This window comes from Podarcis pityusensis (genome assembly GCF_964106645.2).
Source record: "Podarcis pityusensis genome assembly, chromosome: 2".
Taxonomy (NCBI): Eukaryota; Metazoa; Chordata; class Lepidosauria; order Squamata; family Lacertidae; genus Podarcis; species Podarcis pityusensis.
In genome coordinates, this window is record NC_138029.1 from 41,905,328 (window position 1) to 41,930,986 (window position 25,659).

At 44.4% G+C, this 25,659-nt stretch overlaps 2 protein-coding genes across 2 annotated transcripts; both read right to left on the reverse strand.

Annotated features, from left to right (window-relative positions):
- Positions 1-2,111: 2,111 nt before the first annotated feature.
- Positions 2,112-2,772, reverse strand: TMEM238L (transmembrane protein 238 like). Its single transcript, XM_080997325.1, has one exon. It carries the CDS (start codon positions 2,705-2,707, stop codon positions 2,465-2,467), a length of 243 nt encoding a protein of 80 aa, XP_080853451.1. The 5' UTR covers positions 2,708-2,772; the 3' UTR covers positions 2,112-2,464.
- A 9,052-nt stretch (positions 2,773-11,824) lies between these two features.
- LOC308470638 (transmembrane protein 238-like) lies at positions 11,825-19,882 on the reverse strand (the record flags this gene model as incomplete). Its single annotated transcript, XM_080994117.1, has 2 exons — positions 11,825-12,388; positions 18,926-19,882. The coding sequence occupies one exon, from the start codon at positions 19,880-19,882 to the stop codon at positions 19,361-19,363; it is 522 nt and encodes a 173-aa protein (XP_080850243.1). The 3' UTR covers positions 11,825-12,388; positions 18,926-19,360.
- Between the last annotated feature and the right edge of the window lie 5,777 nt (positions 19,883-25,659).

A 25,659-nucleotide genomic window follows, 5' to 3' on the forward strand; every position in this document is an offset into this window, starting at 1 on the left:
CATCTTGTCACATCTGCACAGGAGATAGATGTTTTATATAAATAATGGATTTTAAGAAATCCATTATTTCTTTAAATCCTGTAAATAATGGGCTTTGGGGGAAAGGGTTCAATTAGTAATCAGGATGCTTTGGTTTTACCACCAACCCCCACAATTAAAATTTAAAACCACGTGCGTTCCAACCAAAGACATGTTTCTGAAACTGTTTTGCAAAGATAAGCTGGCATGTTATAGCAAAGGCAAATGTGGGATCATTTGGCAAGGGCTTTTACTGTACCAGCCAGTGTAGTTTGAGAAGCGTTCTGGCCGCATGCATTATCAGTTTCATGTTGTTATGCATGCCTGGAAGTTCTCCATCCTTGGAGTGATTGGGGCTGAAGCCCTATAATATTCATCTGGGAGTCTGATTGAATTGAATAGGACCTACTTTTAATAGGATTGTGCTCTGGGATATGCATATTCCATATTCTGGAGGATCAGAGTGAGTTTTGTGCCACCTGCCACGGCTGTGCCATCTTATAATGCCTAATAAAGAATAATTACAAGCCATGTATCTGGCAGCTGCCCCATCAAGGAAGCTTGTGGCTCCGGAAACTTTATGGTCCACAGTTAATGATTAAACACAGCAGGCCATAGTGCCAGGCTGGTCACTTTATAACTTGCCCGGTTACTTCTCCCTGTTGTAGAGAGACAGATGTTCACTTGCTCTTCCCGCTAGTCTGGGCACGATGCCAGGGAAATGCCAGGAATAATGGCATACGAAGAGAACTCTCTCCTAGCAGACACCTGTATATTTGTTGTCGGCGATATGGCATCGCAGTCATTGTGAGACAGGGAGCAGAAACTAGAAAATGGAAGAATTGGAGGACTTAGAATGCAAGGAATAATCGGAACTGCGAGGACATGAGGAGCTGTGGTCAGGATTCAGGATTTGTCAAAACAAATGTACAGCTGCTGGGGGACAAGCCAAAACTGGGAGGGGGCACCACTAGTGGCTACTATTATTTGACCATCCAGGATCAAGTCTGGATCAAGGAGCGTCCCTGAGCTGTGAACCTGATTTTAATTTAGGGAGAATGGAATCTACTTCAAAGCAGATTGTGCAGTTTCTCCTGCGGCACCAAAACCCCTGATTGTGCCCCATTTCTATTAGCATCTAATAAAATGCATGCTATTGTTAAAGCAGTTATGAGATGCCAGAAATATTCCCTGTATGTTTTGTTTTCCTGAAGACACGACAAGAGACATAGCCGAGATGGGTGAAGTGGAGCTTTAATTTGGGGCTTTGGTTTCGCTACAGCAGACAACAGAATTCTCTGACTAGAGATAATGTAAGAAAAACCCCATACCCACCTTCCCAAATGCAACAAACAAAATAAATGATGTTTCATCTCTGCGGGAAGCTTGACACGACAACTGAATTATCTAGTGGGCTTTTAAGGCAGCTGACTGTCTCTTCTGTGTTTGAGACTGTAGTCCTGCTCTAAGACGCATATTTCATTTTTGCCCTTTTGTATGCAAACGTGGCTGTTTTTGAAATAAAGTTTTTCAGACAGAAACACCAGACAAGCATCCAAGGTTGTGTGTGTGTGTGTGTGTGTGTGTGTGTGTGTGTGTTTAAATTCTGCTAACAAGATAGGCAAACATAATGAGCAACACCCCCCCCCCCAAAAAAAATTGATAGCCAGAACACAGGAACTGGACACCATGCTAAGAACAGATGTGAAACAGTAAAAAATGGAACAGACACAACTGATCACATTCCCACCATGCCAGCCGTTATTATCTGCCCTTTCTCTAATCTTCAAAGTAACATGAAATGTACACAACAGGCCAATATATTCTATAATGTGCCGTGCAATCCTAAGCAGGACTAAGTCCTCCTCCTAAGTTCAATGGCAAGTGGGTACAGGATTGCAGCTTTAATGTGGCAGTTATCAGAAGCTGGCTTCTATGACAATCATAAGGACTTGCTTATCTGTGACAACTTTTAAGGAGATGTAGTTTGAGTTTAGTAACTCAAGTCACAATGGGGTGTGTGCAGCTGGACCCTGACGTACCATTCATTCTCTGGAATTCTGTGATCTCTCACACACACATCGCTTAACCACCATTTCCTTGAAGTAACATCATTCTCTGGAATTCTTTGACCTCACACACACCGCACCACCCTTACGCATTCATAATTCTGCTAATGTGATGTAACATCTTTTTAAATCACTCGGCTCAAATGTATTTCTCTCAAAGCACAAATGTTGGAAAATTCAGATTATTTATCTGCCTAAAACAGAAAAACAACACTCTTGGTACATACCTTGCTGTGGGGATGGGTGGGCACTGACTCTTGTCGCTGCATCATTTCCTTCTACTCTCCAGGGGAAATTTCAGATGCCTCCAGGAGGTGATACGTTCTTCTCTGTAGTTTGACGGTGCCACCTGCACGTTCCTCTGGTTGTAGATCGACTCAAACAGCTAGTTCTTTAAGGGAGACTTCAATGTTGAGCGAATACCAGAAAGCCCAGAATAGGAGACTAAATGCCAACAGCAGGGCTCCCGAGTAAACAAAGAAATCCCAAGAGCTCAAAAGGCCAAAAATCCCTAGAAGCAGGAGGACCAATCCAGCCACATCACAGACGAGAGCCAAAACTAATATGAAATAACACCGGCCCACGTATAGGGCAAGGATCGTGGCCAAATTCTTCTTCATGGGGCGCTATCAGCCAAAAAGGCAGGCTGAGCTTTGGAAGCCTGTCTTACTGTCATGCTACCTGCCCAAACATCCAGGCTGCCTTGCCATCAGAAGGAAGTATAAATTTCAGAGCACACCTCTGAGGACACTAAGCAGGTAGACCAGGTGAGCCTTTAACTCCTTCCTGCCCTGTCACTGTCACCCTAGCAGTGACACACTTTTGCCTGCAAGGTGCCACACCGCATGGATCTCTCCACCTGGGCTTTGGTCCCCTTGGGGAACTTTTCTTTTTGTACTCGGAAAAACTAGTAAGGGCTTACTTAGCCCTTGTCTATTATTTTTTATTTAAATCTGACATTTTATAGTCATATAGCTTCTACAGCACTTTGAAATCAAGCCCCACACTTCCTAGACCAAGGGGATTGTTCTGTTAAACCAGGAAAACTATAACTAAACATTATTTTAAAATGTGTCAATAAGATCATTCAGCGTACATGTAAAGTTGTGTTTTTAGATAGCCACGGTAAGTGTCCTTTTAATGCCAAGCTGAGGCACAGGCATGACAAACCCATAAAATATCTGGGTGTGGTCTTTACTACAAACTTTAAATTACAGTGGTACCTCGGATTACATACGCTTCAGGTTACATACGCTTCAGGTTACAGACTCCGCTAACCCAGAAATAGTGCTTCAGGTTAAGAACTTTGCTTCAGGATGAGAACCGAAATCGTGCTCCGGTGGCGCGGCAGCAGCAGGAGGCCCCATTAGCTAAAGTGGTGCTTCAGGTTAAGAACAGTTTCAGGTTAAGAACGGACCTCCGGAATGAATTAAGTACTTAACCCGAGGTATCACTGTATTATAAAAACTTAATTACACAGCACTTACAAAAAATAAAACAAAACTACAAAGATGGAGCAAGATGAATATAGCATAGCTTGGAAAAACCAGTTCCATAAATATGAATATTTTACCATGTTAAACTTACCTTTTCCTGGTAGGTTACCTATTGCTATCACAACGGAAGCACTCCAAAATTGGCAGAACTTATTAATGTATTTATGCATGGTGGTAAAAGGTCAATATTTTTAAAAATCAAACTATCTGTAGACAGAGGGCTAGGAATACCTCACTTATAATGACACCTTGACATTTTTTTAATGTTATGCAGCATGTGCCTTCATTTGTAGGGATTCAGGCAAACATCAGGCTCAAATGGAATGCACTGATGAAGAACATGTGTCTCTTTAAGCCATACTATTTAAAAAAACAACTTGGTCTCTAACCCTTTTCTGAAGCATGCTCTGCAGGTATGGCAAGAGTGGAATAAAATCTACTGTACAATCACTATTAGCCCCTATAATTGTCCATCCTTTGTTCTGTGGAACTGATAAAATTCAGTAATGTAAACACTGGGAGTCCAAAATGCCTCTGTAGGGTGAGGGACCTATCCAGTGGGTTAACCTTATCCTCAAACTGAAAAAAGAGTTAAAAAAAACAAACCCACCATGGTTTGAACTGCATCAAATTTTACGTTTCAGCAATAATGCCCTTAACTGAAATGGAAAATTCATTAACAGAATATTCTTCAAGTCTAAAAAACAACCCCTGTTTCTTTCATCTACAGGATATTTATAATTTTATTATCACAACTCAAAATGATTCTGTTTTTTCTATTTAAAAAAAAGGTTTTCTTAACAGATTTAAATACAACCCTTTCAGATGCATAGTGGAATGCTCAGTGGAGTAAAAAGGCACTGAAATCTGTTTCTGCAGGCGTCTGTGGAAACACTCTGAAAGTGAGTTATAGGTAGAACCTTACACCTGTCTTATTGAGCAGCACCAACAAAACACTGAGCAAACAATGCTGGAGAGGAGAGGCTGTACTAACCTTTTGTCACGTGGCAGAATTGGTCTGAAATTAATCAATTTTAATAATAATAATAATAATAATAATAATAATAATAATAATTTTTATTTATATCCCACCCTCCCCAGCCGAAGCCGGGCTCAGGGCGGCTAACAACAATAAAATAATACAACATTCTAAAATCATTTCATTAAAATTAATTCAACTCAAATTGATGGCAACCATTAGGCTAAAGTTCTGTGAAGATTTCCAAAGGAGGGAGTCAGGCTGTGCCCTGACCAAAGGCCTGGTGGAACAGCTCTGTCTTGCAGGCCCTGCGGAAAGATGTCAAGTCTCGCAGGGCCCTAGTCTCTTGTGACAGAGCGTTCCACCAGATTGGAGCCACAGCCGAAAAAGCCTTGGCTCTGGTTGAGGCAAAAAGTATTTGAAGGCACTGGCAAAATAGTAGGATGTAAGATTCCATGTATGGTACTTCCCTCAGTTGGTTTTGTTATCCCTGTTTGATAATCAAAATGTTGGTATTCCTTACAAGGACTTAGTAATATTTTTCAATGGTGTCAGCTCATCAGCTGATAAGTAAACTGGTTCAGGATTAACATTATCTAATTGGTACACAAACTTTTGGCAAATTGCTTTAGCCAAAAAGTAAACGGGGAGACTGAATGCTGAAAGGGAAAGCGGTGGGGAGATGACTTTGACAATGATTGGTTTTGTTTTATCTGTGATTTTTCGACCAACGTATGGCGACACTCTTTAAATTAATATACCAGACTTCATAGTGAATACTGTTGCAGCTGGTGTACTGTGATTCTGCTTTACATAAGTAAGTGCTCATCTACACTTCTGCTTGTCTGAGTGGTCTTCTGCTTGTTCTATGCTTTCAAGGGATGGGTTCACGCCCGGGTGCAGGGCATTTGGGCTGCCCACAGCGCCTGATCAGCTTGCTCTGCCACAGTGTGGAAAATCCGCTTTTCAGCACTAAATCAGAGGCAGTGTCAACCTGGAGAAAACCCAACAGCAGGTTTTCCTGGGGGAAAGCAGTGGGACAAGCATAAGTGTGGATGAGCACTTAATGTTTCTTATTTGTATGTTCAGAACAACATTTAGTTGAAATATTTGCACGGGGTGGGGGGTGGGGAGTTGAGGCACAGGCATAAGGTGGTTAATAATGTTTATCTCTATATGATGGAAAGCTTCGCCTTGCTGGTTTTTGCAGATCAACCTGCTGTTAAAGGTACAAGAGCAGTCCAGGCAGGGTTTTTTTCTCTCTGGTCAGTAGAGTAACCATAAAACTATAACACACAGTCAAGGAACTGCATTGTGTTTGCAGTTCCGTAATGTTTGTCAGCTGTTTTGGTCCATCCATTTAAAGGCATACTGTTGAAAATCAATATTTAATCATATAGTGGTTGTGAAATGATAATATAATTGGGTGCAGCCATTTGTCTTCAAAACCTATGCTCTTTTTAAAAACAGCTGGGTTAATAACAGGAGCATGGGAAATGGCCTTATGGAAAATCAGACCATTGAACCGTGTGACATAGCAGTTCTCCAGTGTTTCAGGCAGAGAGGTCTTTGCCAACCTTATCTGGATGGAGCCTGAGACCTACCACTGATCCACACAATCCTTTCCCAAATCCCCCCCCCCCACACCGCTGTTTAAGAGTTTAAATGCTTGTCACTCTTCATGTCCACCAGTGTCACAGGACTAATTGCAAGAAAATAAAATCATCTAGTTAAAATGTCTGCCTGATAAATCAAACCCCATACTGTTCAGAACATGGATGCGTCACTGTCTCTGCTTAGAGGGTTTGCAATATACATTTGGGTACACCCATTTTTTTTCTGGCAGGGCTGGTGTATCAAGCAGAAATTCAACAGGTGAAGCATTTCTCAACATCTGCTGTTGGGGGATCTTTGCCTGTCAAAGTATGCTGCTAATAAAAGCAGAAAAACAACAACCATCCTTATTCCTGCCCACCTCCTCTTTGTCTGTCCTGTAAATTCCTTCCATCTCTTCCCTTCTCACTTTTGCAGCCCTTAATTTTTTTAATTCAATATTTTCCATCAGAGAAAGCAGCATGATGCTGAAATGGTGGGTGTTTATTTTTAGATGCCCCGGTGGTTTGCTTTTGGTTTACCAAGCTGCCTCACTTGCTCCACGTCTGCTAAGTGTCAGGCGTAATAAAAACCTTATCTGCTTGTGACGTCAAGCTATGAATCATGCCAAACGTAACGGTATCAGCCATATGGCCAGATGAACCTCCTGCCAGATCGTTCTCCTCTTTTCCTCTCCTCTCTGGATAACGAGTGTGACTAACATTCCTCAGCAGCAAAAGCCCAGCCCTAATCCAGTTGGCTTTGCCATTTGTCAGTCTTCCATGGTAACCCCTTTTGGCCATCGACAGGCTACCCAGTAACTGCCCTGCTTGCGGAGGACATGCAGAGGCCTCCAGGTTAGCTCCCCAGCTCAGAAAACTAACCATTTTTACTGAATGTTTACAATCCCAGTGATGCACCATTCCCAGGGCTATTTATAAACCACACTTGCAGGAGTCACATTCTGACCTGCCCTACGGCCAAAAAAGAGTTCCCGTCACTGTGATGACTGGCTGGCAAGACAACCTGTTCTGGAGCACACATGTTATGTGAAGAAACAGAGCAGGCACAACAGTTTTGAAGAGTGAGGATCCCAGCTCTGTAGGAGGCAAACCTTACAGGCTTTCATGGCAAGCTAGAGAAAATATGGGTGCAAAGAAACAGACAGCCCTGGTGCCCCGAGTCTCTCTCAGGAGGGGGGCAGATTTAGACTCTGGACTGAATGCTCTGAAAGGGACCCATCAGTTGGTAAGAAGTTTCACATCACTTCAAAATGTGGTGGGCAAGCTCCGCTGTGTTTGGTGAACTTGCTTCTCATTCTTCTGCCCTGACCCAAAGTCCTACCCTGATGGCATCACTTGTTCCTCTTCCTTCACACCCAAACTCTTGAGAACTGCTTCTCAGTACAGTGGTACTTCGGGTTACATATGCTTCAGGTTACAGACTCCACTAACCCAGAAATAGTGCTTCAGGTTAAGAACTTTGCTTCAGGATGAGAACAGAAATCGTGCTCCGGTGGCGCAGTGGCAGCAGGAGGCCCCATTAGCTAAAGTGGTCCTTCAGGTTAAGAACAGTTTCAGGTTAAGTATGGACCTCCGGAACGAATTAAGTACTTAACCTGAGGTACCACTGTACTATGCTGTGGTATGTGTGTGTGAATGTGGCAAGTACCCGGGCAGGATTGATTAGAAGAGTTGGCAACAAGATAATCATCCTGTCAGGCAGAAGAACCAGCCCTTAGGGAAGGCATACACGATCAGCTGCACCCATGCCCTTCTGCTATTCATGCACATGCCAGAGTCACGTGGGATAGCAGCATCATTAGCAAGGGGCCCCAGTGCCAGGTGCATATGAAAGGGAGCCTTAAATACCTCAGATGAGGAACTTGCTTCCTAATCCTCATTTCCCTTTAAGTTTTTCAATTATGTGGATCATCACACACTAAATGCAATCTGTCTTCTTAAGGCAGGGATTTATGCCCTTGTTTACAAATCTTTTTGAAGTGTTATTGGGTTATCACTATTATTACTGTAGTAGTTGTTTTATGAACGTTTGTGACAAGCTAAAACTTGAACCTGACAGGCATGCAGGACTTAGAAACTGCCAACACTTCCCTTGCCAGGAGAGTGTTTCTAAAAGTGTAATAAGGGTAATAAACTATGAAAGAAAAACAAAGTCTTTTTATAATTCCTAAAAAGAGAAACAAAACTGAAATGAACTTCGAAACAAAAACAAAAGCACTTCTTTAAATGGAATAGTACATTCCCTGGCCAGGAAGAGATGCCAAGCTGCTCAGTCTCTGGTTGCTGTTGGGTTTTTTTAGCTTATATTTTACAGGGTAAGTTCTGGGTTAAATCCAAAGCACTGGGTCTTCACTTTAGAGCCTGGGTTCAGGATTCATGAGGGGAAATCTTCCTCCATATATACCTCTCCATCCTTTGAAGTTCAGTAACAAGATGTGTTGTGGACTCCACTCTTCTGAGATTATCCTCAGTAGCTACTACAGGTTGTATTCCTCCCCCAAGTGGTTGTATTTGAATTATTTACCATAAGAAAGATGAGGGAATCTGGTCTGTTTTGTTGAGAGACCTTCCTGTATAAGTAGACGATTGATCTTCAAGTATTAAGCATGCTAAGAGCAGATGATGCATGTTTGCTATTGAGTTATGAATTATTATTTATTATAGAGATGTGAAAGTTTTTTTCTAGGGCCACATTCCCTCATAAACAATCTTCTGGGCTCCACAAGCCCTTTGCCATGGGGGGGGGGTGTACAGTGGTAGCTCGGGTTAATAACTTAATTCGTTCTGGAGGTCTGTTCTTAACCTGAAACTGTTCTTAACCTGAGGTACCACTTTAGCTAATGGGGCCTCCTGCTGCCACTGTGCGATTTCTGTTCTCATCCTGAAGCAAAGTTCTTAACCTGAGGTACTATTTCTGGGTTAGCCGAGTCTGTAACCTGACGCATCTGTAACCTGAAGTGTCTTTAACCTGAGGTACTACTGTATGTGCAAAAGCAGTGACAGATGTGACTCCACCTTTTGTAGGCTGCAATTTAGTCAGGCAAAAGATGGAGGCATATACAGATGCCTCTCCGCATTCAGGCAACAGTCCCAGGACACATTTCAACCAGGCAAAAGCACCCAAGGAGGATGCAGACCTGGGCTGGTGAGGGGTTTTGGGCCTGGTGAGAATCCTGTGGGCCAGAGAGAGAGAGAGAGAAAGTCCTGGAGGGTTGCATTCAGCTCCTGGACCTGAGGTCTTCCATCCCAGATTAATTGTTGTAACTGCGTTTTTTTAAACATTCTTCTCTGCCTTGAGAATGCATATAAATCGGAAACAATCAGACAGACTATAAATTCTGGATTAATAAATCATCTGCTCTTACTGCTTTGTCCCTTGCTTCATGCACACCTTCTTTTGTCTGTAGGAGGACAGAGGTTTTTAAAAAAAAAAAAACCAACAAGCATTTACAACACTCTTTCATTCCTTCTGCCTCCCGTCCTCTCAACATCCTTGTGGCTTAGTGAATCATTCCTGTTTCATAGGCTAAGGAACTATGCCTAAAAAATTGGCTTTGAGGCCAAGCTGGGATTACACTTTGTAGTCATGCACAGAAATTACAACAATCAGTCATGTGATTTCTAGAACAAAACAAATGTCCCAACACATATCCTGAAGAAGGATTTATGTCACTGGTGTTATAAGGGATCAAGAATCTGGAGAAAACATGTCACCTATTCATGAATTCCTGAGTTATGCTGGAACTCATAGAACCCCATAGGATTATTTGGAATGCTGTGACAGTCTCTCATTTGATGCTGAAATGCCTGCCTGATGTTTTCTTAATGTGCAGAAGCAGATAGGAGTGGTGAATCATGTGGAAGACTCACATCAGCCTCACTAGTGGTAGCGAGGTGTAAAACTGACATGGAAACAGGGCCGGCTCTACCATTAGGCAGAGTGAGACAGCCTATTTTTAGGACCCACCCTGTTTTTTGTGATTGCAGTTTGTTTAAAACTGTTTTCAATGTTGTGTTCTAAATTGTTGTAACCAACCCGGGGACTGTGATTTCTATGCATAACCTGCAATCCACAAACCGCAGCCAGGTGCAAACATGCTTTAGAATGAAGGAACAGGGTGCCTCTGAGCACTTGCTCAGCCCAGGAATTTGTTTTCAGAACTAGAACTAAGGCTGCATACACACCACACATTTAAAGCATTTGACTTCCCCAAAGAACCCTGTGAACTGCAGTTTCTTAAGGGTTCTGGGAATCACAGCTCTGCGAGGACTAAACTACAGTTCCCAGGATTTTAGTGAAAGGCTATTTTCTTTAAATTTAAGATATAAATGCAGCCCAGCTTTGTCACACAAAAATCCGCTCCTAGTTCTCCCCACTGCGACAAGCTTTCTTCATCTCAGCAGCTTGAGAATAAAACCCTTTTTGTTACTATTGAGGAATAATTGGGAGTCAGAATCCTTGCTGAACTATGGAAATCATTCAGAGAGCTCACATTTGATCCCATTCTACCTTCTCCTAACCTCTGATTTTCATCGATTCACTGATCATGCTTTTATTCTCAGAGTGGGAAAAGAGATGCTTGTTTGGCCTCAAGTGCCAAAATAACTCAACCAGGCTTGGGTACTATGGAACTTCAGCAGGGGGTGTTATGCAGGGGAGGGAAGCCAGCAAAACGTTTTGGGTCAGGCCTGGGCGTGACAGCTATGTACTTGCATGTGACATATAAATAGCCTTACCAAGTCAGTGAATATAGATCAAGTCAGACACAGTGATGCAGCCAAAATGAAGCACTTTTATGACCATTTGGTTTTAATGGGTGATCTTTAAATTATATATAAGCTCCACTGAAGTAAATGGGGCTTAAAATTGCTTACCTTTGGCTGAATCCTGCCCATAATGTCTTTGTCGGCAGTAGCCGGTTCCTGATACTACTCCCCCAAATAATTTTGAACCATCAGGCAACATGTCTGGAAATAATCATTCTCCCACCACAGGATTTCAGTTTTGAACAAGTGTCAGGAGTCCCTGGTGGTTTGGGCTCACACAATCAATGAATTTTAGGAAGAATCACAGAATTGTAGAGGAAGGAAACTTGAGGATCATTTAGTTGATTTTGGCAGATGAAACTAGGAAATGCCTTTGATCTTCTCATTATATATATGTCATGTGGGTTGTTAATAATGCTAGATGATACATGAGAAAGGGTTTTTAAATCAATAACCATTTTAACTGATATTCAATTAACAAAATGCTGCCCAATCTCAAATCAATCCATTGACCCATTTTCTGCATTTATGGTTATCATGGTGGAATGTGATTCAGGTGACTCACCCTTTACATAGGGCCACAAGTGTGGTCCTATAATTCACATTATGTATAAATTGAAGCAGAAGGGGGGCAGGCATAGAGAACAGGTCCTAAGTGCTATGTACGCAGATCTACTGAAACTGTAATAGATAAAGGATAATGCAAGTACCGGTAATCTCTATGGAGTTATAGAGAACAAATGGAGACAAGAAAACCCAAGAGCCTAATCTGAAAACCTGCTCATGGAGGAAGGACAGGTTGAGCTCTGCAGCTTCACTTCTGCATCATAAAGCACAGGACTCAAACCCATGTCAGGATAGCCCAATAGACCATACAAAAATCAGCCATGGTACATTTTTCTTTTTAAATAAATCAATATTTATTATAAAAAAATCTCCGCAGTCCTCACTTTTCTTGTAAACAAGTACACATTTGCACAAATTAACCATACCTAAAGCTTCTTAGAGAAGAGGGTCCAAAAGGAACATCAGCTTGTTTGCATAGCTTAGCAGCTGTGGATCAGCAATAGTCTTAACAGATTTCTTTTTACTAAGCAAGCCTAACAGGGCAGAGAGTACTGAAGAAAACACAGTACAAGACCACCACAAAGATTCAGGATCAAAAGTCCCTTCCGCAGTTCAAAGGGCAGCTTGACTCCATTGTGAAGGTAAGTTCTCAAGTCTTTGCAGGGGGCTGTGCAAAGAGCATTCAAAGAGCTGGCAGTACAATACTTTGGCACAGTAGTCTTTGGCAAAAAACAACAACAACCCACACACATCCAAGGCTGATGTACATAAAACGAGGCTCTTCCACCAGCTCCGGCACAGGAGGGTGTCCCACCAATCAATGGCAATATGGCACACTCTGGATTGGCATATAGATGGCGGCAGACCCATGCTGACCTAGGAGGAGAAAGAAGAAAGCATCACTGGCTCACATCATGCCCATTTCAAGAATGCATAGGAAATCTAAGAAAGCTGAGCACAAGTTTGGTCAGGGTCTAGCAGGGGAGAATTCAGCCTATTATTATTATTATTATTATTATTATTATTATTATTATTAAAGAAGATGGAACAGGTTGTGTGTGCTGCTTGCCCAGAGCAGGGTGGAGAGCAGCTGCCACCACTGATGCTTCAGTAAACAGTCTCAGGAAGAAGACCCCAAGGCTTGGTTTGTTTTTCTTGCTTCTCTGCCTGCCTTGAGCTGTGTGCATCTGGAGTTGGCGTAAGGTGCCTAATCCCCAAAGGGAGTAATAGAATCCAAACAGTACAAGCGAGAGAAGTTTATCCCACCCTAAGTTGAAAGTATGAGAGCAATAGTTTCTAGACAGACAACCCCAAATATTTACACCACCTTCAAATGTTGACTCTTACCTTGGACAGGTAAAAAGCGCATACACCAACAATTTGGTTTCTATCTCCACCCCCTGCATGCCTTAAAGCAGGACCAGGGAACCTGTGGACTTTCAGGTGTTGTTGGATTTCAACTCCCATCAGTCCCAACTAGATTGGTCAATGGCCATTATGGGAATGCTAAGAGTTCAATAACTGGAGGGTCACAGGCTCCCCATGCCTGCCTTAAAAGACTTGGCTTTGTGTGCTTATTTCTTTATAGAAGTACTTATATACAGAAAAAATAACAAAGGGGTTTACAACTCTAAAATGATTTTTTAAAAATACGTACAATAAAAGCACATGAAAATTAAAAACAATTTTAAAATAAAAAATAAAAAAAAGCATTAATACAGTAAACCACTGTGGGAGAACTCTTCATTGCCTGCATAAACCTGGAGGAATAGAAAAGTTTTCAGAAGGCATTTAAAAGTTGGCACAGAAGGCACCTGCTGAATCTCTATTAGCAGAGTGTTCCACAGTTTTGGTCCGATGACACTCAAGGCTTAATTTCTTGTTGTTGTCAAATGTTGTTAAAATGGCCCAGAAACTGCATAAAGTAAGTTCAGCTCTCTGCCAGAGAATCCTAGGAGGAACTTAAACTTCAAGGAATAAGGAGGTAGCAGTTTAATTAAGGAGGTAGTTTAATTCACCAGATAGCCAACCTGGCAAAAAGCTTATCCGTATCTATGTACCTTCCTTTCAATGAAAGGGTGTTACCTCGGTGCTGCACTTTATACCAGAGCTGAGAAAGCTTTCCTGATACTGCATTGATGGAGAGCAAACAGTCTTGATTAATTTTTTTCTGGGAGGGGGGAAGCAGGGGGAGGGAGAAAATGATTAAAGGAAGGCCTGTTGCATCGTTCTGGTTGTGGAGGGCCCACGGTGTGCCCAGGTTGCTCAAATTATAGATGGTCTGCTGTGCCTGTGATGAAGATGAAAAGTCTCCCTCTACTAAAAGTGAGTTTCAAAGATGAGGTCATTTGCAGAGAACCCAGGTAACACAGGAGAAAGATTGGCGCCTGATTCCCTATTGCATCAGGGCTTCTTAGGCTAATGTTTCAACATCAAGTTTAACTCCAAAAAGCTATGTCCAATTCAATGGTTGAAACATTCAAGTTTCCCATTTAGGGGTAGATCTCATCCAAGTGGAGCCATTTCAAGCTGACATAAATGTGTGGGGAGAGACTTAAATGCCACATGCTAGGCAAACATGGAGAAATATGTTGCCCATGCTCCCCCTAAAAATCTATTTTGCCCCCATATGTTTTTTCTCGCTGTAAGGGTTTCTTCCCATTTTTTTTTGAGCCCACTTGGGAGGAACAGAGCTGGAACAAAGCAATTTGGGGCTGGAAGTCCAGGCAGAGAGTAGATTCGGCTCCTCCGTATCATGCATGCTGCTCTTTAAATCATCTCCAACACACTTCATATGAATTCAGCCGAAACCTGAATTCTAGCATAGGGGTCTGTCACTGTGGTGTCTACTCTGGATGCATGTAGTATTTTGTTACAGTCTACACAACCTCTGGGGACCCAGGAGCGGAAACAAAGAGCTTTGTGCTTTTCAGGAGGATTTTTAAAAAATGGTTGTTTGGAGAACATTACATGCTGCTCAAGGGACAGCGGTCGTGCTCTGTCTAAGTGCTTTTATTCTATTATGTAATTGCAATAGGGTAGTGAAGCAAATGGACAAACACAGCATGGAGCACCCAAGGGACAACTATATCCAGGCCCAATTGAAGCAAAAGTCTCAGCAGCAGACTGGCGTCATGAAAGCAGGGGCATGAAAAAGCATTTACCAGCATGATTCCATATCAAGTGTTGAAATCAGCACTGAAATTTGCAATAGATGTCTCTTGAAACTGTACAATTTCCTCTATCGCTTTGAAGATACATTATACAAAGGGGACCTTGTTGTGTGTTTCTATGAGGTGGGATGAAGGAAGATCAAAGATTTGTCTTTTTCGAAGGTATACACAATCAGGCTGTAGTCACTCAAATATATCAAGCCAAGAAGTCTGTCTTTTATACAAGTCATGCCATGAGAGACCTGCACCTGTATGAGAACCAAGCATAATTTTTGTAGACATTGAGGCCTAGCAAGTGCAAACCTGAAACACATTTCATGGAACAATGAAAAGATAAGTAATTATTGGAAAGGAATACCGGAATGAAGGAATCTGAGTGTTCTACGTGTTCTTTTGAAGAAGAAAACACACCAGGAGAACTTTGCATTTGTCACTGGAACGTGACAGTGAAAGTATGTGGAGATATACAATATCGTTAGATGTGTGACACAGGCTATTTACTATGTCATTTTCTCCAGTGAGTTTTAAATAGTAAACACTTAAAAATGTAATATGCAGATTGGAATGTATGAATAGCATTGCAAATGTTTTTGTTTTTGCATCAGTTTCCTGACATGTGAACTGAATCAGAAACATGATCCTACACTGAAGTGCAGGCCAGCCCCAGCCATACACCACACATCAAAGAATGCTGGAATAAAACAGGTTTTGAAGCGGCTCAGAATATAGGCAGACAAGCTGACTTGGCATGTGTCAGAGGCATTCATCAAAGCAGTGGAGGAAGCATGACTTATGCACTTCCTCCGTTGCCACTTCTGGGACTCGCATAAAGGAAGGACAAGTGCACACTGTTCCTGCAAGAGGGCGGGAGGAACATCTGCCCCCACCCCTCATATAAGAGTCAAAATTGACGGACTTGTCTATTGCCACTTTAGGTGACCATTCACCTGGGCGATCAACCTAGATGGCTTTAAAAGGGGGCTGGACAAATTCAGGGAGAATAAAGCTATTGGTCATGATGGCCATGCTCTGCCTCCATGGACAGAGACAGTAATGCTTCCCAGTACCAGTTGCTGGAAGCCACATCAAGGGTGGGTGCTCTTGGACTCAGGTCCCACAGGCATCTGGTTGGCTGCTGTCACAACAGGTTGCTGGACTATGTGGGCCGTTGGCCTGATCTAGCAAGCTCTGTTTCTCAAAGAGTTGGCTAGAACCTGCCAGTGGGCTTCAGGCCACCTTTTCAGGTAGGCCTCAATGCCACAGCCTGCCCAGCAACTTCTCACTTGTCTGCCTCACATTTAAGCTGCGTCGTAGTCATTTGGTACCAGCGACTCTCTTCATGAGGATAATCCAGGGATGTGGGGAAAAAGAAACTGGCACTTGTGGGGGATTTTTGAAGGGGGGAAAGATGGGAGGAATGAGGAACAGGTTGAATATTGGACAGGAGAAGAAATTACAGAAGATGAGTAAATATAATTTGAGAATCATGTGTGGGGGGAAGGGGAAAATGTAAAAGGACCAGCAAATTCTTCCTAAAATGGGGAGGCCGAGTTATAGCACCCCCAGAGCAAATATCTGTACTGCACTTAGCTTGAGGAAAGGCGAGCTATGGAACTTTCTGCCACAAGAAAAATAGTGTCAAAGAATTTAGCCATTTCCAAAGGTGGATTAGATACAGTAGAAGAAGACATCATGAACCGCCACCCGATTATGCCAAACTGCCCCTGTATTGGCCGCCATTTTGTGACTGGTGAGCCTCAGTAGTTTTCAGCCATCTCAAGTGAGCATGGGAGCAGAAACTTTGGGGACACCTATCCTAGGAGACTGTGAGTAATGAAAAGAGGGGGTGGTTACAACGAAGGCTCTCATGTGTTTTTCTTCTGAGTATAATGACTAAGCTTCACAATGAATTCTGCCTTGTCCAGAATAGAGAACTAATGAGGGATTATATACTAATGCATTTCATGTACATAAGATACAGAAAACATGAAAAAGTCATGAAAAACCACTCATTTCTAGGACAATTGCTTAGTGATTTCTTTGCCACAGGTAAAAAACACACAAACAAACTGAAATTATACTGTACTGAAAGAGCGCTTGAAACAGCATGGGAAATGGAATCAGTGGCTCAGACTGGGGGGGGGGGGGAGAGAATGAATGCTTTTAATGTACAGTACTCAAACATGAAGTGGAATGGAAGGAAGAAGGGAGACCAGGATTTCATCCAAGGCTGAGAAAGGGCAATAACAACACAGTGACTCCCTTGCAAAACATGTCCAGTGTTTTACCTCTGGGGTGGTACTTGAGAACAGGTGCCTATCTATAGATCACAAGTGATAGGAGTGACTCATATAACCACAGACCTTTTTTAAAAGAAAGAAAGAAAATAAAGGAAAAAAGAAAAACATAAAAGAAAGAGAAATACAGTGGTACCTCGGGTTAAGTACTTAATTTGTTCCAGAGGCCTGTTCTTAACCTGAAACTGTTTTTAATCTGAAGCACCACTTTAGCTAATGGGACCTCCTGCTGCTGCCGCACTGCTGGAGCACAATTTCTGTTCTCATCCTGGAGCAAAGTTCTTAACCTGAGGTACTACTATTTCTGGGTTAGCAGAGTCTGTAACCTGAAGCGTATGTAACCCAAGGTACCACTGTATGATGGATACAAGTTGAATGCACAGCATTGTAAGTCCACTAAAGACTGCGGAGCAGATTCTGTGCTGTCAAAAAGTCAAGCCCATTTAGATTTCAGCAGCTTCCCAAAAATAAGTTTATGCTCTAAACATGGTTAAATAACTAAATACTGTATGAAAGTTTCCATGCAATTAAAAAAATCCAGAATTATTCATAAAACAGATTTTTTTCTAATTGAGGGTTAAATTGGTAATCTTGTCTTTTCCATAAAAATGGCCTGAATGGTTTCTGAGACCCTCAAATTAGGCATCTGACACCATGGACACCAGCCATCTTCTTAGTCTCAGGATATACTTCCAGAAGGCCAGGGGTCATTAACATGACAGTTGCTTGAGCCAAAACACTCAAGTGTGACATCAGCCATCTCAATCAACACTCAGCTGGGGAACAGGCAAGGCAAGGACATGTTGTTCAGAAGCAGGAAACCGCTGCCTTTGGGAAGCAAACCATTTGCAACACACAGCGAAAAGGGCTTAGGGTTTTCTCCCCAGAGGCAATGGAATCTTTCATGCACAGAAAGAGAGTTTAAGTTACTTTGCAGAAGCATTAGCTGTGTCATCCAGTTGGGACTTATAGGCATGTAGAGTGCTAGACAAGTCCAGAAACATTCAGCAGTAATGAGGTGCACAAAGCAGGAAAGGGAACATAAAGTTACTATAGCAGGGGATCGGCCTTTTTTTTTTTTTGGGTGTTGCAATCTCCCAGCCACGCACCTTACTGTCATAGACATTTGTGTTTCAGTCCCATGTGTTTTGCACACATTAGCACCTATTGCTACCTGCTTCACAGCTTGTGGTGATAAAGGACACGAGTGGAGATCTACACAGGAAAGGGAGCCCTTTTCCTATTGAGAAGGGAGATCCAGTGTGGTGCAATGATGAAGAGTGCTGGACTACCAATGGGGGGAACCAGATATAAGCTGCCGCTCAGCCATGAAACTCCCTGGAAGAGCTTGGGCAAGTCACTATCCATCAGCCCTAACCTACCTCTTAGGATTGTTATGAGTATAAAATGAAGGGGACAGAGAGGAAGGAAATTTAGGATATAAATACAATAGACAATGGACTGCAAAGTACAAAGCAAATGAGATCTTATACATCCACAAGACTTCCAGGAGTCATGTTGAGAAGTGCTGTCACACTTACAAAGCTAAGCAGGGTCTGGTATATTTTCAAACTGGATGGGAGACCATGTGTTGAGATTCCTACATTGCAGGGACTAGATGGCCCTTCTATGATTTCATGACAGCTACAGCCTACAGCAGCTAAAAGCCAGCCAGGAATCACCTACAGATGAGCACAACAGGCCTTTCTTCACTCATGTTTTGAATATAGAGCAGCCTCCTCCGACTGGTACTGTCCAGATGTTTTTGCCTACTGTTCTCCTCAGCCCCAGCTGGGCTTTTCTTCTCTTACAAAGACCATCAATAAGGCTTTGCTGGTGTTAGGCTTGAACGCATTGAGCATGATGTGGCTCCAGCCTGCCCAAAGTCATGCCTTTTCTTAACACTCTCAATAATGTTTAAGGGGCAAACTGCAAATACTCACCATGGAAGGAAAGGCAGTCGGCACACGCTCAGCAGGGCCATTTATTGCTTTGTTTCTGGGCTACAAGAGGGTCGCCGCTTGAGCTCAGCTTAAGGTCTTCCTAAGCCTAAGAAGTACGAAACTGCTTGAGCAATGAAAGAACGGGCCCACGATTTGGCACCACAGTCATTACTATTGGGAAGAGAGGTGCCGGGGCTCAGCGTGTCCGGCAGCTGTGAGCCCCACGTCCTACAAGTCACATACCATTTAATTCCATATATATTAAAAGGGGAGCGAGGCAGTTACACCGCGAAGTGCGGCGGGAGGGACCTGTCTATCCCAGGGGATTTCTGACCACGTGCCTTTTCTTCCATCCTTCCTTTGGCGCGGGTTAAAGAAAGGTCCAAGGCCGCGAGGACGGACGAAGGAAGGGCAGGTTCCCCGGGAGGCAGCGCTTCACACCAGCCGCTCCTGCGTCCTCGCGGGCCCCTGCTCGAGCGGCGCAGCCGGGCGGAGGCAGCTGAGCTCCAGGGTCCCGGCGGCTGCTCCCGCCGCCGCCGCGCCTCGCGTGGCCTTCGCGGGAAGGCCCGAGCCAAGAGGCGCGCAGGGCGCAGGCGCCGGCCGGCGGCGCTGCGAGAGGCGCTCGGAGAGCTTGGCGGCCAGGCGCAGGAGGCTCTGCCGGCGACGGGGCTGGGTCGTGCCTGCGGCGGCGGCGGCGGCATCGGCGGCGGGGCGCACCCCGATCTGGAGCTCTTCGGCGGGCACCCCGCGCAGGTTCCCCGAATACCAGAAGAGCCAGCAGAGCAGCGACAGGGCGAGCAGCAGCGACCCGGTCAGCACCAGGAAATCCTCCAAGGGGATCCCGTCCACCATCGGCCGCCCCACGGCGCCCGCCAGCACCAGCGCTAAGCCGGCCCCGTCCAGCACCAGCGCGGCCACGAGGAAGACCGCGCAGTGCCCGCAGCGAGCGTGGCCCATGCCCGCACTGGCGCGGCGCCGGCGGGCAGGCGGCAGCCAAAGTCCGCCGAGGGCACGCCCGCTCAGGTGCCGCCGGAGGGGCCACGCCCCCCTCACCTGCCCGGCGGCACCGGAGGAGGCTCAATTGCAGCGGGGACCGCGCCGTCCCCGGGGGCAGATGAGAGAATAGACCCCAAGCGAGCGGCTCGGCTGTGCGCGGCCAAGAATTACCCCACAGCCGACGGCTGTCAGTCGCAGCCTGTCACCGATTGCTCCCATAAACCGCGCAATCTCGCCGGATTTGGATCTCGCCCTTCGGTTCAAGGACTGTCTTAGCGGTATCGCAGTGCGCTTAGTAATCGTCATAAAAATCTCCGGTGCCGTCGCACTTGGAATACCGTGCGCCGTTTTGGTGACCCCATTTCACTCTCACGCCACGTGCACGGGTATAGTAGCCAAGCAGATGTCCCCCTAAATCAAGTAAATAAGTAAAAATACTTAACTAACTCACCAAACTCGTCGTAGGTAGGTCGATTCTGCCCCCACCCCCACCCCAATGTAAATCCTGCCCCTTCCCACCTAAATCCTGACTACCCTAGGCCCACGTGCTGAAGAGCTGGAAAGGGTACAGGAAAGACCAAGCAAAATGACCAGGGGATTGGAGCAACTCCCACAAGAGTTTGTGGGCTTTGGGGTATAGAACAGTTGCCAAGAAATTGTGGGAAATCATGTTTGCCACCTTGGAGGGATAGGTGTGATATAAATGTAATAAATAAAGGCTGTGTGGATGCTTCCTGGCGCTCAGGTCCTTTGCTGACGCTGTAACTATAGAAATAACTGGGGAACAGCAACAATTGTCTTATGCCCTGCTCAAAGGCATCTGGTTGGCCACCTTAATAGCAGGTCTGTTCTTCTGTTACTATTTTCTTTCGGAGCTCAGGTGGCGTATATGAAGTTTCTTGTTTGTCCGGCAAATAGCGATAAATCCCAAATCATTCTGTCAAAGCCAGATTCGGAGCCAAGTAAACGACAGCCCATATTTGAATCTTCGAAATCTCTTTTATTCTTTCTCAACAAAAGTGAGGGGAAGGTTGGAGGGAAACAAGGAGCAAGCAAATCCATGCTTTTCTCATTCTTCGCCCGATCATTTTGATGGTGAAAACAAAAGGCTGATGGAAGGGTGTGAGCAGGTAATGAAGCCCCTCCCACATTGTTTTACACACAGCCTCAAGAGCTCACCTGCCAGAAACCTCACTCACACCTCAATTTATTTACTGACCCATGCTGCCTACACAGGATCACACCCTTGCTGTACTCCGTGCCCATTAATTGATGTAGAATGACTTCTCTCTCTGCAAAGAGAGATGAGCATCACCTTGGTCCTCCCTAAACATTCAGCTACAGGGTTCTGAAAAAAGCATATCTTTGTCATACTTTAACTGCCCGTGTTATGAGTCAAATAAAAGGTGTTGAAAAATAAGTAACTTAAGCTAATGCATCTTCAATGCTTGCTTTATTTGTCATTTTTAAGCTTTTCAGTGAATCAAGTCTCTTACTGCTTGGAGACTCTTGAGAACTTTGGTGCATCTCATTTTAAATTTTACATTTGTCATATTTCTAGAAGTGAAATTCAAGACACAAAAGCTGTTGAGCTTTTTTGACATATGGCAAGCCTAGCATATTTATTCTCCCCTGCCTCCTTGAATATATCAGGATTGGGGCTGGATTGGGAGTTTCATAGCAACTCTGAGGAAGTGTTTCATTGAGGCTGCAGCAGGCAAAGAGAGAGACTCCTCTGCACCCACAGCCCCAATCCCAATTCTCCTTATTGTGGCTGATATTTAAATAACCAGGTGGCAGTCAGACTGTTAAGGTCACATCCGCATGGGCCCCAAGACCTCAAGCCTCTCAGATCCTTTGCTAATGGATCAACAAAGCCAGCTATGCCATAGCAGATTGTGAGGAAGAGAAGTACCATAGTTTTCTGTGTATAACACGTTCCCGTGTATAAGACGTCCCCTATTTTGGGGGACTCAAAATTAAGAAAATGGGGGGAGATTGCCCCCGTGTATAAGACTACCCCCCCTTTTAACATTATTTCTTAGTAAAAAAAACCCTAGTCTTATACACGGAAAAGTACAGTAATTCCTCTGTTTCTGTAAAACAACAAGGGAAACATCCTGTTTTTCAGTAACATTGTGGTTGTGAAAACCAATTGGCATTATGTGTACAGTGGCATCTCGGGTTACAGACACTTCAGGTTACATATGCTTCAGGTTACAGACTCCGCTAACCCAGAAATATTACCTCGGGTTAAGAACTTTGCTTCAGGGTGAGAATAGAAATCGTGCAGCAGTGGTGCGGCGGCAGCAGGAGGCCCCATTAGCTAAAGTGGTGCTTCAGGTTAAGAACAGTTTCAGGTTAAGAACGGACCTCCGGAATGAATTAAGTTCTTAACCCGAGGTACCACTGTATGTGTGTGTGTATCTCTGTATGCGCACATATATAATCATAGAAAATAATTCTTTTCTTTCTTTGGAATGGTGAGAGAGACTTTTTTTTTAAGTGTGGTTGTTGAAACCAACCAACATAAATTAGCCTGAGTACTAGCCAGACTTTACAGTATATACCTGTGTATTTTTTATATTTAAAAAGATAGATTACCTATTAATATGCTGATGAATAATTGCCCCCTACCCTTCAACTTTGTGGGCTTCCTTGTATTTCAAAAAGTGGAAGCATCTTGGGTAATGTTCATTTCTATCAAACTGTTTAAGACTGACTCTAACCAGATGCCACTGGAAAACACAGGAGAAAGCCTGTTTGGTTGACACCCCCTTGCCCAGATTCCAGACAGAAGAGGCTTGTGTGCAAACAGATAAGATGGGAGAAGTGTTGCTGACAAGTTGAACCCCTGACCCCAGGCTTAGAACGACAAAGCAAGGTTTAGGTTCACCCAGGGCACTGGTGGCTTCCAACGGCTGTCTTGATAAGTGCTTCGCAGAGCTGGTTTGTGTTTTGCCAGAAAGCACACTGACAAATTTCCTCTGTGTTGTTTTCAGCTGAAATATGATATTCTTGTGCGACTCCATCTCTTACCCTGCTGCCACGTTTCCCAGAAGTGTCTGTATGTGTGTCCAGTGTGACTAGTTCTGTCAAACACAATCCCCTCTCCTACCTTCACGGCTGTTTTCTACCTCAAGGGCCCTGGGCTATAGCCTGCCCCAACATTTAGCAGAGAAACACGAAGAACGAGCTTTTCCAGGGGCTATTAAGCTTACTTTGAAGTAAATGGAGAGAGGAAATTACCCAAGCCTTCTGCTGGTTTTAAGCAACAATCAGATTTGGGACTCTGGCACAGAAAGGGCTTTTATTATAATATAAATGCTTCCTGTGCATCCCAGTGTAACTCAAGGCAAGGTTGCAACACAAAACAGAAAGAGGGTTTGTTTGTTTTTCTGGATAGTGCCATGGGGCAGCTTCAGGAATGGGTCCATGGAAGAAGAAGAAGAGGAGGAGGAGGAGGAATTTATTTGTACCCCGCTCATCTGGCTGGGTTTCCCCAGCCGCTCTGGGCGGCTTCCAACAAAGGTTAAAAATACATTAAAATTTCACACATTAAAAACTTCCCTAAACAGGGCTGCCTTCAGATGTCTTCTAAATCAGGTAGTTGTTTATCTCTTTGACATGTGATGGGAGGGCGAGATTTGCACATGGGGACTTAGTTCTCTGTTTGTATGACTTATATAAGTCAGCCTACCCAAATGCCAAAAACAGTATTGATCTGAGGGTGTATTTACAATTTTTGTATCTTCCAGTTACAAGCCAAATAAAGACTAAGACAAAGGCTGTGGGGACATTTCTGAAGATATTTGACCACCTCCCCCAGGTCTTCTCAGTGACCACGAGAAGCACGTGACTCTAACTAAATACTCCAAATTTCAGGAATAACAAGTGGGGTACTAGGGAATGAGGACCACCCCCCAAAGCTTAGTGCCACTCGTCTGAAATGGGAGGTGTAATGCTAATGACATCATGAGACAAATATAAAGCTTGATAACAAGCGGTACTAAGGTCACTGTGTCAGGGTCATGGGAGCATTTGCTACAGGTTTGGTTCTGTAGAGCAGATCACACTATACAGTAGCAGTGATCTTTGGCCCTCCAGGTGTTGTTGGACTTCAGCTCTGATCATCCCTGACTATTGGCCATGGTGACTTGGGCTGATTGGAGCTGGAGTCCAGCAACATCTAGCAGGGCTGAAGGCCAGCCTTTCTCACCCTTCCAAACGCAGTTACCTATGTACACAGGGATGTAAGAGAGGAGCCAAGCAGTCCTTTCCATACGGACACCAAGAGAACAAGGTTCATTAGTAAAGGATTTATTAGTAGTCAGGTTCTCAAAACAAACACTGCAGCAGATACAAAACAATATTTTTTCAGCAGGAGCACCAAATGAAAGAGGATTAATGGGGAAAGTACATTAAGGGTTTTATGGCTCCAGTTGGGAGTGAGAATTAGAAGAGTCTCCATTTGGGAGTGGACAAAAGAGCAGTGCACTGCCATGTATGCCACTTCCCGTTGTCCAGACATAAGCTTGTAAATTCAACCTCTGCAGCAATGGCAACTTTGCTTGAAACAGGGCATGGTATGGTGGTTTTTTTTTAGAGTCTCAGACTCTAAATCACTACTCAGCCATGAAGCTCACACCTTGGGCAAGTGAATATCTCTCAGCCTAATCCACCTCATGGGGTTGTTGTGAGGATGATTTGGGTGAGAGAAGGAATGTTCTGCTCCTTGGATAAAAATGGGCAGGATAAAAAATGCAGATCAATCATTCAACTTTGTCCAGCTGTGTTTCTGTTCTGAGAGTTGTATGCTAAGCTTCTATACCTGCTCAAGAGTGTGGAGTGGATCAGAGAGACAGACAGAGAGGTCTTAGCTATTGTTTGGGGTGGGCTGTTCTGCTTTTGTTTTGGAAGAACCAGGCCAGGTGCCTCTTCACATGCCCACAGCATTGAAGCCAATACTGGCAAACTGAGGATATGGCACAGGGAATCTCTCTGGAGGTGGGCACTATTTGACTAGCCACTCTGCATGGCTTCGTGGTTTCAAGCCAGAGCTGTATTTCATTTCATTTCAGTTTCCTGCCTGCAGCAGTGCCCGGACAAATGCACAGCTCATGAGATCAATGGCCTGTGTTGCCCCCTGGGGTGGAGGAAGGCGGGTGCAGTGGGTGCGGTTCGCCCCAGGTGTCACCACTGAGAGGGGTGACAAAATGCCGGGCGGCATTCACCGTGCGGCCTGCAATGTGCCCAAGCCACGCATCTCTCCTGGGCTTCATGCTGCCCAAATGGTCTGCCCACTGCCTCCTCCCCCCCCAGCTGTCCGGCAGCTGAGTTGGAGGGGGCAGGCAGACTCTGAAGGCCCTGCACTCTGCCCCGCCCCTAGGGGCGGCTTGCCCCACCCCTGGGCACACCGCCCCAAGCACCTGAGCAGCTTCCTCCACCACCAGTTGCCCCAGCCTTCTTTGGTAGCCTGGCTACCAAATGCCCATTGCCTAGAATTGCCTGTCGGAGTCTTGCCTGCCTGGAATCCACCCTGTAATGAGTCAGACCATTGGTCCATCTAGCTTGGTATTGTTAACACTGATTGGTAGTGTTTTGAGTGGGAGACATTCCCAGCCCTACCTGGAGATGTTAGGGATTGAACTTTGGTCCTTCTGAATGCAAAGCAGGTGCTCTAGCCTTGAGCTACCACCCTTCCCCAAATTGGTGGCGGTGGGGGGATTTAGTTTGTT